We start from the raw sequence: 13,911 nt of genomic DNA on the forward strand, positions 1-13,911 counted from the left end.
GTAAATTTTTGTCCCAGATTAGCCTGCGCAGACTTCACAGGCTAGAATAACACTTTATGCACATTCATTAATCCCAGTATTCAAAAAGAACAAGCCTCATATTTTTTTTATACATTCCTTATAATATCAAGATACACATGTGTGCAATTTTAGTATCTTGCATTAAAATTTGCTGAAATTATGATCCTTTTTCACATTAAAATTTGCTGAAATTATGATCCTTTTTCACATTAAAATTTGCTGAAATTATGATCCTTTTTCACATTAAAATTTGCTGAAATTATGATCCTTTTTCACATTAAAATTTGCTGAAATTATGATCCTTTTTCACATTAACATTTCTACAATCTTATTATAACAATTTGGTTATTATTGCAACACAGGCTTTAGGGAGTATTCTTCACTAGTGTTACAAGCTGTTGTTTAATCTGTTGGATTTAAAAATAGTATGTATATGAATGATAATACGTATACTGGTACACACATTATAATAGTGTTTTGTTTTTCTTCGCAGACAAACACTGGTAGAACCTTGGTACACCTGCACTATAACTGTTGGCCAGTAAGGTGAGTGTACATGTAATTTCAAGATTGACATATTATAGTGACCCTCATTTAGTCATTATTTCACCTTAAAAAAAATTTGGAGAGGGGTCACACTTGAAGTTGATTTTACTTCATGTCGCACATTTGTGTGTTTCTCACATTTCTTCTTATCAATATGAATCTTCATTTATATGTTGTTTTTAAATAAAATGTAAATTTGAAGGACGTTATTTTGGTGTATGTCATCCTTTTGTTTGCAGAATTGTTTTCCCTTGATTTTAGGTACATTTTGGGTGCTTACATAATTGGTCATGTGTTCTTTGCGTTGATAACAGATTTCTGTGTATCAAAACAAAACTTTATATGAGTGTTGTCTCTACTAAGTAAAAAGGAAAGATATTTGCTTTTAAACTTAGACAAATTATTTAATAAATCAATGTGAAGCTTTTTGGCTTTTTTAGTGATCAATTTAAAGAAGGAAACTAAAGGATTTATAGATTAATATTACTAATACTCCACGTTTGAACTTGCTTGAAATGAGCAATGGCGGGGGTAGCTGTCATCTTCAATCACTGGTCTAGTTTATTATAGAATCTGTAGTGATGAAAAGTTTATTTATGTTCACGATAAAGTAAAAATAATGTAAAATAAACACACATATTTACCTGTACATATTATCCCTGTATAACATTTGACTCTAATTTAAGGTAGCGCACCTCTAATGATTTCCCGCGATTTATTTTACGATCATTGCCGATCTTAAATGATCGGTTATTTCCGAGGGATGCAATTTTTTTTTTCAAACTTCGAATTTTGATATGTGTTTACCTAATTCATTTAGAATACATTATTTTTACTATAAATATTTACTTTGATCCAATTATCTTCATCTGAAAAATACGATTACGCGATTTCTTCAAAGATCGACAAGCCTTTTTACCTGCAGTTTACTTATGGATATTTAATTAAAGATTGCACTGATGTGAAGTTGTCGTGGCCGAGTGGTTAAGGCGATAGAAATCTTTTGGGATCTTCCTGCGCAGGTTCGAATCCTGCCGACATCGCATACTTTTTGCGACGCGTTTTATTTCTTTTCTAACGTAATTTGATTTAATATAGCATATAAGCTATGTTTATTGTCAAATATGTTGAAAATTGTAAGAACATCCTTCAATTTTTAAAATTAAAACAACGTTGTGACTAAATTGGGTAATTTACTGCTGAAAATACGAATGATGCATGGTGCATTCTTATTTTTATTTCAAAAAGTAAACGGTTAATCTGTCTATTTCTTGGTATTTTTGCTGTATATAGTGTTTCTATAAAAAAATAGTTTAAAATATAACTTAAATGATACTATTTTGAATTTTATGACACATTGTTTTTAACCGACTCAATTTTTACTTGGCTGAAATCACTTACATTTCATGGCGCTATTCCATAGATAAAAATTTGTAAAAAAGAAATATCTGTAAAATAATACTTATTTCATCTTGTTTAAACTTTGAACACCTTTACTGCATCTGTACACACCAACTGCATGCCCATATTTGGAAATCTGAATAAATTATAGCCTTTTATATACCCCAGGGGTGAAAATAAACTGGACAAAAGCTGAGCGTGAGGGTCGTTTTGAAAAAATCGGTATTTTTTTTTTTAAAGCATGGAAAGCCTACCTACAAATTTGCATGTAGTTCAGTGAAATGATGCTGATTAAGAAAATAATTAATTAAATTATATTTGGATATGTGCCCATTAGAGGTGCACTACCTTAAACGAGTGGGTAAACACTAGGTTAAACTTGTTAAATACCATCATTTATTAAACCAATATGAATTAACAGGTTTCTGCTGTAGCATGTAATTTATGATCATAAAAATGATATTTTCTACATTAATAAAAATGTGAGTCAAAATTTATGATAAATGTTGGTCACCCCATGTCATTATTTTCAGTTATTTAATCATTACTGGTATCAATTCTGATCTACAATATTTCCAGTGGTTTCCCAGAGAAGAAATCACACCTTCTACAGTTCATCACGGAGGTTCACAGCTTCTACCGGCAACAGCGCAGTCTCATGAAACCAATTGTGGTGCATTGTGGGTAAGAAACTCTCTGTAAAGGTATTTGTTTTGATGCCAATTATCCTCCATTCAACTTCATGAGAGAATATATCTGTGAGAATGAGGTTGATAAGTTTATAAAATCAACAATCAATATCGTATGACACTTGTGCTCTTTCAATTAGCCGGAAAGCAAAAGGGTAGAGAGGGGACAAGAATGCTATTTTTCCTGCAATACTTTCCTGCCAGCTCCATTTCTCCTATACCCTTTGAATGATTTTCATGAGACTTGGCACAAATGTGGTCAATAAAATCATGCATAGAAAGCTTAGCCAGTCACGCCAACTTAAGATTAAGGTCACACACAGTATTTCATCTCTGTTTTGTATCTTCTGGGTCTTTTTAAAGATTTTAGTAAAACATAGTGCCTAGAATAATTATCTCACATTCAAGGAACTGTTTAGAGGGTATAGAAGCCAGTCTAACCAACTCAATGTCACACACTTGCAGGTTTAATGTTTAGACCTGTATTATTAATTTGTTCTATAACTTCAGTGCCATTTTTCGGTGTTCAGTTTCATAAGACCCAGTTTTCACAAAACATCCCTACAATTATTTTGGTTTCACTCAAATTGATTTTCATGCCCCCCCCCCCCCCCTCCTCCGCCCCTTTAAAATAAACTTTTACAAAACATACTGACAATGATTTTTGATATCACTCAAATTGATTTGTATGTCCCCCCCCCCCTTCAAAATTGAAAGTAGTCCTTATGAATGAGTATACGATGTCAGTCTCAAAATTCCTGTCTCAGCCAAAACTTTGCCTTATTTTGATGAATTTTAAAATATCTCAAAAGAAAGGTAAAATGTCATAAAACAATTAGATGTGTGTAACACATGTCTCCCTACCTCAAAGATCAAAGTTGCAGGTAGAGTTCAAAGGCCATATTGAACCACGCTACAGCTTATCCAGACTGTCATTCTTGGCGTTCATCATGACCTCCATAAGGAGAGGGCATATACTGTGTGACACCATATTAAGGTCAAACTTTGATGTCAAAGGTCAAATTTGGCAGTAAAGCAGCTCATGCCGACTGTAACTTAGCCATTGTAATTTGATTATGCAGATTTATAATAACATACCACAAAGGACCACCATGAAGAGACTGAGTGCCTCGTTTAATACCTGTCTCATTACCTCAAAGGTCAAGGTCACACTTAAAGGTCAAAAGTGAAATTGGCCATAAACAGCCTATTTTTGGCATTTTCAGAGTTTTAAGGCTAATGTGGAAGGTGTGTGTTGTCTAGTGACACATGTCTTTTTTGTCATTTAAGTGTGTGTTCACCACAATTTAATAAGGTTAAGGGTGTGTTCATTTCAAGCCGTCAGTCAGTACATAGCTTGGTTGGTAGGTTGGTCTGTAGACCATGTAAATTGGTATGATGGTTACTTGGGAGGAAAGGAAGGCTTGTTTGAGGTCTACAGGTCAAAGGTGAAGGTCACATTGGTTTGTAACAGATCACATTTGCTTGTAACATAAAACTTGCTTCCGCAACGCAAATATATCTAGGGAATCCTTAGGATCATACATTTAAGTTTCCTTGTAAGTTTTGACCAAGGATTACCCCTAACGATTTTCTTATCAAGAGATCAAAGTTAAATGTTAAATGGACGATTTTGCTGCACGTCTGGGGGTCATACATGTTTTTACATCTTTTGTTTGTTGTCTAGGAAAATTGATTTTCAATGTAAATAAAAATATGTTGTTTTCTGAAGGAAATTAAATTGCAAACTTGAACTAAATTTAAATCAATTTTATGCCTGTACATGCCAGCAAATTCTGTTTGAACGCAATTTAATTCAGAATTAAAATGATTTTAACCAAGTGACCTAGTTTTTGACCTCACATGACCCAGTTTCAAACTTAATTTACATCACAATTTAATTCCTGCAGGAATGGTGTGGGAAGGACAGGCATGTTCCAGCTGATCTACGTTGGCATGCAGGAGATCAACCAAGGACATGGCATCCTGAACGTGCCCGAGGTGGCAGGCAAGATGCTGTGGAAGAGACGACACCTGATCCTCAAGCAGGATCAACTCAAGTCCTGCTACGAAACCATACTGTACTACGCCCAGGATGTGTTAGCTAAAGGTAGTGTAAACAAGACCATACTGTACTACGCCCAGGATTTGTTAGCTAAAGGAAGTGTAAACAAGACCATACTGTACTACGCCCAGGATGTGTTAGCTTAAGGTAGTGTAAACAAGACCATACTGTACTACACCCTGGATGTGTTAGCTAAAGGTAGTGTAAACAAGACCATACTGTACTACGCCCAGGATGTGTTAGCTAAAGGTAGTGTAAACAAGGCCATACTGTATTATGGCCAGGATGTGTTAGCTAAAGGAAGTGTAAACAAGACCATACTGTACTACGCCCAGGATGTGTTAGCTAAAGGTAGTGTAAACAAGACCATACTGTACTATGACCAGGATGTGTTAGCTAAAGGTAGTGTAAACAAGACCATACTGTACTATGGCCAGGATGTGTTAACTAAAGGTAGTGTAAACAAGACCATACTGTACTATGGCCAGGATGTGTTAGCTAAAGGTAGTGTAAACAAGACCATACTGTACTACGCCCAAGATGTGTTAGGTAAAGGTAGTGTAAACAAGACCATACTGTACTACGCCGTGGATGTGTTAGCTAAAGGTAGTGTAAACAAGACCATACTGTACTACGCCGTGGATGTGTTAGCTAAAGGTAGTGTAAACAAGACCATACTGTACTACGCCGTGGATGTGTTAGCTAAAGGTAGTGTAAACAAGACCATACTGTACTATGCCCAGGATGTGTTAGCTAAAGGTGGTGTAAACAAGACCATACTGTACTATCCCAAGATGTGTTAGCTAAAGATAGTGTATACAAGACCATACTGCACTATTGCAAGGATGTGTTAGCTAAAGGTAGTGTAAACAAGACCATACTGTACTACACCCAGGATGTGTTAACTAAAGGTAGTGTAAACAAGACCATACTGTACTATGCCCAGAATGTGTTAGCTAAAGGTAGTGTAAACAAGACCATACTGTACTATGTCCAGGATGTGTTAGCTAAAGGAAGTGTAAACAAGACCATACTGTACTATGGCCAGGATGTGTTAGCTAAAGGTAGTGTAAACAAGACCATACTGTACTATGTCCAGGATGTGTTAGCTAAAGGTAGTGTAAACAAGACCATACTGTACTATGTCCAGGATTTGTTAGCTAAAGGTAGTGTAAACAAGACCATACTGTACTACGCCCAGGATGTGTTAGCTAAAGGTAGTGTACACAAGACCATACTGTACCACGCCCAAGATGTGTTAACTAAAGGTAGTATAAACAAGACCATACTGTACTACACCCAGGATGTGTTAGCTAAAGGTAGTGTAAACAAGACCATACTGTACTACGCCCAAGATGTGTTAGCTAAAGGTAGTGTAAACAAGACCATACTGTACTACGCCGTGGATGTGTTAGCTAAAGGTAGTGTAAACAAGACCATACTGTACTATGGCCAGGATGTGTTAGCTAAAGGTAGTGTAAACAAGACCATACTGTACTATGACCAGGATGTGTTATTAGCCAAAGGTAGTGTAAACAAGACCATACTGTACTATGCCCAGGATGTGTTAGCTAAAGGTAGTGTAAACAAGACCATACTGTACTATGACCAGGATGTGTTATTAGCTAAAGGTAGTGTAAACAAGACCATACTGTACTACGCCCAAGATGTGTTAGCTAAAGGTAGTGTAAACAAGACCATACTGTACTACGCCGTGGATGTGTTAGCTAAAGGTAGTGTAAACAAGACCATACTGTACTATGCCCAGGATGTGTTAGCTAAAGGAAGTGTAAACAAGACCATACTGTACTATCCCAAGATGTGTTAGCTAAAGGTAGTGTAAACAAGACAATACTGTACTATGGCCAGGATGTGTTTTCTAAAGGTAGTGTAAACAAGACCATACTGTACTATGGCCAGGATGAGTTAGCTAAAGATAGTGTATACAAGACCATACTGTACTATGGCAAGGATGTGTTAGCTAAAGGTAGTGTAAACAAGACCATACTGTACTATGCCCAGGATGTGTTAGCTAAAGATAGTGTAAACAAGACCATACTGTACTATGCCCAGGATGTGTTAGCTAAAGGTAGTGTAAACAAGACCATACTGTACTACACCCTGGATGTGTTAGCTAAAGGTAGTGTAAACAAGACCATACTGTACTATGCCCAGGATGTGTTAGCTAAAGATAGTGTATACAAGACCATACTGTACTATGGCCAGGATGTGATAGCTAAAGGTAGTATAAACAAGACAATACTGTACTATGACCAGGATGTGTTATTAGCCAAAGGTAGTGTAAACAAGACCATACTGTACTACGCCCAGGATGTGTTAGCTAAATGTAGTGTAAACAAGACCATACTGTACTACGCCCAGGATGTGTTAGCTAAAGGTAGTGTAAACAAGACCATACTGTACTATGACCAGGATGTGTTAGCTAAAGGTAGTGTAAACAAGACCATACTGTACTAAGGCCAGGATGTGTTAGCTTAAGGTAGTGTAAACAAGACCATACTGTACTATGGCAAGGATGTGTTAGCTAAAGGTAGTGTAAACAAGACCATACTGTACTATGGCCAGGATGTGTTAACTAAAGGTAGTGTAAACAAGACCATACTGTACTATGGCAAGGATGTGTTAGCTAAATGTAGTGTAAACAAGACCATACTGTACTACGCCCAGGATGTGTTAGCTAAAGGTAGTGTAAACAAGACCATACTGTACTATGACCAGGATGTGTTAGCTAAAGGTAGTGTAAACAAGACCATACTGTACTAAGGCCAGGATGTGTTAGCTTAAGGTAGTGTAAACAAGACCATACTGTACTATGGCAAGGATGTGTTAGCTAAAGGTAGTGTAAACAAGACCATACTGTACTACGCCCAAGATGTGTTAACTAAAGGTAGTGTAAACAAGACCATACTGTACTATGGCCAGGATGTGTTAGCTAAAGGAAGTGTAAACAAGACCATACTGTACTACGCCCAGGATGTGTTAGCTAAAGATAGTGTAAACAAGACCATACTGTACTTTGGCCAGGATGTGTTAGCTAAAGGTAGTGTAAACAAGACCATACTGTACTACGCCCAAGATGTGTTAGCTAAAGGAAGTGTAAACAAGACCATACTGTACTATGCCCAGGATGTGTTAGCTAAAGGAAGTGTAAACAAGACCATACTGTACTATGCCCAGGATGTGTTAGCTAAAGGAAGTGTAAACAAGACCATACTGTACTATGGCCAGGATGTGTTAGCTAAAGGAAGTGTAAACAAGACCATACTGTACTACGCCCAAGATGTGTTAGGTAAAGGTAGTGTAAACAAGACCATACTGTACTACGCCCAGGATGTGTTAGCTAAAGGAAGTGTAAACAAGACCATACTGTACTACGCCCAGGATGTGTTAGCTAAAGGTAGTGTAAACAAGACCATACTGTACTTTGGCCAGGATGTGTTAGCTAAAGGTAGTGTAAACAAGACCATACTGTACTTTGGCCAGGATGTGTTAGCTAAAGGTAGTGTAAACAAGACCATACTGTACTACGCCCAGGATGTGTTAGCTAAAGGTAGTGTAAACAAGACCATACTGTACTATGCCCAGGATGTGTTAGCTAAAGGAAGTGTAAACAAGACCATACTGTACTACGCCCAGGATGTGTTAGCTAAAGGTAGTGTAAACAAGACCATACTGTACTTTGGCCAGGATGTGTTAGCTAAAGGTAGTGTAAACAAGACCATACTGTACTTTGGCCAGGATGTGTTAGCTAAAGGTAGTGTAAACAAGACCATACTGTACTACGCCCAGGATGTGTTAGCTAAAGGTAGTGTAAACAAGACCATACTGTACTACACCCTGGATGTGTTAGCTAAAGGTAGTGTAAACAAGACCATACTGTACTATGCCCAGGATGTGTTAGCTAAAGGTAGTGTAAACAAGACCATACTGTACTATGCCCAAGATGTGTTAGCTAAAGGAAGTGTAAACAAGACCATACTGTACTACGCCCAGGATGTGTTAGCTAAAGGTAGTGTAAACAAGACCATACTGTACTATGGCCAGGATGTGTTAGCTAAAGGTAGTGTACACAAGACCATACTGTACTATCCCAAGATGTGTTAGCTAAAGGTAGTGTAAACAAGACAATACTGTACTATGCTCAGGATATGTTAGCTAAAGGTAGTGTAAACAAGACCATACTGTACTATGGCCAGGATGTGTTTTCTAAAGGTAGTGTAAACAAGACCATACTGTACTACACCCTGGATGTGTTAGCTAAAGGTAGTGTAAACAAGACCATACTGTACTATGATCAGGATGTGTTATTAGCTTCAGGTAGTGTAAACAATACAAAACTGTACTATGGCAAGGATGTGTTAACTAAAGGTAGTGTAAACAAGACCATACTGTACTACGACCAGGATGTGTTAGCTAAAGGTGGTGTGAACAATACCATACTGTACTACGCCCAGGATGTGTTAACTAAAGGTAGTGTAAACAAGACCATACTGTACTAAGGCCAGGATGTGTTAGCTAAAGGTAGTGTTAACAAGACCATACTGTACTATGCTCAGGATATGTTAGCAAAAGCTGTTTGTGGGAGGCATTTATCACTAACAGTAAAATATTTGTTTTATTTCAAAAAAATTACATGAACAATATTAATTTTGTGTATGGGCACAAGCAGTTTCATTTTTCAAACTCGATGGTTCCTTTCATGTAAAAGATTTCTTGATACCACATAAACAAATGCATTGAATAAAATTTCCCTTTATATCCTTGTTTTTAACTTTTTCATCTTATATTACTTGCTTCTTGTTGCGAACTTTCAGAGGGAATCCTCGTCAATAAGGCCTCATTTGGGGATCAATTACCCAAGCCGGGAACCAAAGTACAGGGGTGGGAACCAGGGGAGGATATTCTGTTTGGTTCCCTGTCCTTCACTAACTTGCAGAGCAATGTAGCCAAGCTGGGCACCAGTAAACATGATTCAGCAAGTTTGGACCAGAAACTAGCAGCCTTGAAGAATGGTTTTGATGGCTCATCAGAAAATACCAGTTCTAAGATGGAAGTTAAAGCTGTAGACCAGGGTGTTAGTGAAAAAATTGAGGTGGAGCAAATGATATCAATGTTGCCTGATGTTGTGCAAAATCCTGGCCTTTCCTTGGAAAGAAAAAATGATAAAAAGGGGTCTATAGAAGAGGAAAGTAAGAAGATTAAGAGTGGTTTAGAAGACAGGACTAAAAACATTATGTCTGACCTAGATTCCTTAGTTTTTGACCAAAAAAAATCCAAGTCACCGTCGTTAAAAAGCGCAGAATCTTTTGATTCCAAAGGATCGAAGCCAAGTTCAGTCACTGCCTCACCGGCTCATGCCAGGCGTGACTTGTCACATGGTTCTCCAAGCCGCGGCTTGTCCCAGAGTCCCAAACCAGAAATCCTCTCATCATCTCTGACAGAACTTCAGGACCCCTCCAAATTCTCCATAGGAACCAACGAGGGTTCAAAACGGAAGATTAAAAAATCTGATTTTACAGATGAGAGGCGGCCGCCCCCTGAAAAGGATCCAAATGATCCTTTTAGCTCCCTGGATCCATTTTGGAAAGCTTAAAATAGGACCTTGCTAGATAAGTTTCTTCTGAAATGAAACTGCACTTTATTCGTATTTTCTGTTTGTTTCAAATAAGTTGGCATATTTCTCAATCAATGGTTATGAGAGAGAAAGAAAATTGTTGTGATTATGTTACGTTGAACTTGTTCAAACACAATGTTGTGTTAAAGTCACTTTGTTGTTGTTATTAATGCTGGTAACTTATATGTCATGTGTCATAGACAACCTATTAATATGTGATTAGTTCTTTAATGCAAAACAGACAAGAAATCACGGATGAGAATGCTCCACCTTGTCGCTGTTTTCTTTCTTTTGAGTTACTTAAATCATCACAAAATCTTTATCACTTCAATGGATCTGTTAAAGTCAAAAGATGTAAAGGAGTATGGTTGTTTCCTTCCCAGATATGTTTGCAAAATTGACCTCTCGGCCTTATATTTCACAATATATTTCCAGTTTGTGTAAAATATACACACAAAGTATCTTTTCTACAACTTATCCCAGTTAGGATGTGTGGTAGCAAAATATTGACGATGCTTATTTATTACTAAACAAAGTTTGCTGATTATTGTTATTTTTGTGTACAATATCCAAGTATACTGGTCGTGTACGTAATTCCGGCCTGTACGTAAAAAATCGGCCACCTGTGTTTAATCATTTTCATGATCTAAACACACATGTTTTGATTATTTTTAGAACAATCAACTTGAAAACCAACCCTACTCTCAATATTTTGCAAATTAAAGAAGCATATCACTGTAAACGTCTGCATTAAAATGTCTCAAACATAACACAAGATATTTCTCTCATGGGAAAAGTGACGTCTTAGCCAATGCAAAAAATTATTCTTATATAAGAAACAAATATATTTGATAAAATTATTATTATTTCTCTCTGATAAACTTTTATTAAGGTATTTTTTAATTAATTGTATAAAAACATACATTTAAAACAAAAAAATCAGGACCTAAATATAAACTTTTAATATATGAATTACCTCCCTTGATTTGAATACTAATAGTTTACATGTTGTAGAATTAAATATAAGCGTTTACTAAAAATCGACACTAAAGTCAACTTTTTAAACAAAATGTTTTTACTTTCTTAGCTATGTTAGTAAAAATTGATTAAAACTATTGAAAATAAATATTTTTTATGAATTTGCAGTTCCCCATTAACCGTGCAGGCCTGTTAATATTTATTAAAATAGGTAGGGGGAGTAACTGGTATAAAAACGTCGCATATATATTAAGTTTCAAGTCAAAAATTGTGTTTGTGTAAACCTTTACTAATACTCTTAAAATGAGGACATTCGTCTAAAGATATTGCTTTGTAATTGTACCTGCAGATTAAACTGAAAAGTGGCCGATTTTTTAGGTACAATTGCCCTACGAAAATTGATAGTTTATATGTCATTAATTACTGTTCATAAAAGTAACATACACTGATCTAATTCTATTGAAATTTTCATGCTAGGTGAGTTTTGAACCCAGGATTATATATGTGAAGTTTAGTTTCAACCAGTTGCCTAAAACAAAAGATTTTGTTAAAATAGTCCCAAAAGTGGCCGGAATTACGTACCCGACCAGTATGATGTGTCTTTCCAACAGGATAGCCCCCTGTTTAACCTTGACCAGACTGCCTTTCCAACAGGATAGCCCCCTGTTTAACCTTGACCAGACTGCCTTTCCAACAGGATAGCCCCCTGTTTAACCTTGACCAGACTGCCTTTCCAACAGGATAGCCCCCTGTTTAACCTTGACCAGACTGCCTTTCCAACAGGATAGCCCCCTGTTTAACCTTGACCAGACTGCCTTTCCAACAGGATAGCCCCCTGTTTAACCTTGACCAGACTGCCTTTCCAACAGGATAGCCCCCTGTTTAACCTTGACCAGACTGCCTTTCCAACAGGATAGCCCCCTGTTTAACCTTGACCAGACTGCCTTTCCAACAGGATAGCCCCCTGTTTAACCTTGACCAGACTGCCTTTCCAACAGGATAGCCCCCTGTTTAACCTTGACCAGACTGCCTTTCCAACAGGATAGCCCCCTGTTTAACCTTGACCAGACTGCCTTTCCAACAGGATAGCCCCCTGTTTAACCTTGACCAGACTGCCTTTCCAACAGGATAGCCCCCTGTTTAACCTTGACCAGACTGCCTTTCCAACAGGATAGCCCCCTGTTTAACCTTGACCAGACTGCCTTTCCAACAGGATAGCCCCCTGTTTAACCTTGACCAGACTGCCTTTCCAACAGGATAGCCCCCTGTTTAACCTTGACCAGACTGCCTTTCCAACAGGATAGCCCCCTGTTTAACCTTGACCAGACTGCCTTTCCAACAGGATAGCCCCCTGTTTAACCTTGACCAGACTGCCTTTCCAACAGGATAGCCCCCTGTTTAACCTTGACCAGACTGCTAGTGAACCATGTTATTTGCTCTTAATATTATTACATGTATTTACATTAAGTACTCACTTTTGGAGGAAAGATGGTTTGCGGCCTATGTTCCAGATGGGACGACAGGCGAAGATGAGATGATTTCACATTTGTTGCTATGTTGTACATGTTATGTGTACTGCAACATGTTTTGTTATCATATATCATGTAATAATAGTATGTTTGTGGTGCGATCAAAAGGATATGGTAATTTATATCAAGGCACTATACCTGGTTTTATTTATTTATACATGTAATTGTAACTTTCACCCTAAAGTAGTTATCATGTAACCTATATTATATTGTCAGTGAAACAGGTCTGCACTTATCAAAATTGTATTAACAAATAATAGCATATTACAAACATATTTTCCCACAAATTGTTATATTTCCATGCAATTAAAAACATATGCTGTCCATTGTCCATACCATATATTGATTTAAATCATTTTATCATGTTAACATTTGAAATTATCTCAAGTTGGAGACGAGTTCAAAGTCCTAGAGCGAGAAAATAAGCACTCAATTTTGTTGCTAAAGTTTGTAATCCCTTGTCTTGCCTAACTGATTGTAAAATATTATATGGCCGTGCAATGTATGTGTAAACACGACGTTTCTGATTCTACTGTGATGTGTTTATGCCTATTATCGTGATAAATATTGTTCACTATCAGAATGGTTGTTTTCTTTTCATCAATTTGCACTACACTGCTCACCATACTTGAAAACGATCCTGACATAAATATTTACGTGTTCCAACATAAAAATACAATGGCATGTATAACACATCAGTTTAAAAAAATGATGGATACAATAATATTAAGAATAGATGATTGTAACTGACTGCAGATATCTGCAGCAATAGATTATTACCTTAAAAATTGTAATATATATATATATATATAATATATATATATATATATATATTATAATTAAAATTGCATCAATACTCTTATCAGGTTTGCATATAGAGCAGATAGGGGAAAGGTCACCATGAGTAAAACATGTGTACAAGTGTTATACGCTATTAACTCGATAATGCATTGAGCTAGTTTCCATTCACTTTGAGAGCGAACGTACTCTTCATTTAAACAATCACTTACTGGTAATTGCAGCGAAATGGATGAACCATTGATTGTG

The 13,911-nt window shown here is 36.8% G+C and overlaps 1 protein-coding gene and 1 long non-coding RNA gene across 4 annotated transcripts in view; both read left to right on the forward strand.

The window, feature by feature from the left end:
• Positions 1–13,441, forward strand: part of LOC127848898 (tyrosine-protein phosphatase non-receptor type 23-like) — an 81,274-nt gene extending 67,833 nt beyond the window's left edge. For all 3 annotated transcript variants that reach the window (XM_052381568.1, XM_052381569.1, XM_052381570.1), the window contains exons 27-30: positions 515–567; positions 2,548–2,652; positions 4,568–4,767; positions 9,558–13,441. In XM_052381568.1, the coding sequence (XP_052237528.1) occupies positions 515–567; positions 2,548–2,652; positions 4,568–4,767; positions 9,558–10,336 (1,137 nt within the window). In that variant the 3' untranslated portion in view covers positions 10,337–13,441. The remainder of the gene's footprint in view (positions 1–514; positions 568–2,547; positions 2,653–4,567; positions 4,768–9,557) is intronic.
• On the forward strand, positions 5,753–6,425 carry LOC127848899 (uncharacterized). Its single transcript, XR_008034807.1, has 3 exons — positions 5,753–5,786; positions 6,144–6,194; positions 6,354–6,425. It is a non-coding gene; the product is annotated as an uncharacterized LOC127848899 (long non-coding RNA).
• Positions 13,442–13,911: the final 470 nt, after the last annotated feature.

This window comes from Dreissena polymorpha, chromosome 10, assembly GCF_020536995.1.
Source record: "Dreissena polymorpha isolate Duluth1 chromosome 10, UMN_Dpol_1.0, whole genome shotgun sequence".
NCBI classification, from domain to species: Eukaryota; Metazoa; Mollusca; class Bivalvia; order Myida; family Dreissenidae; genus Dreissena; species Dreissena polymorpha.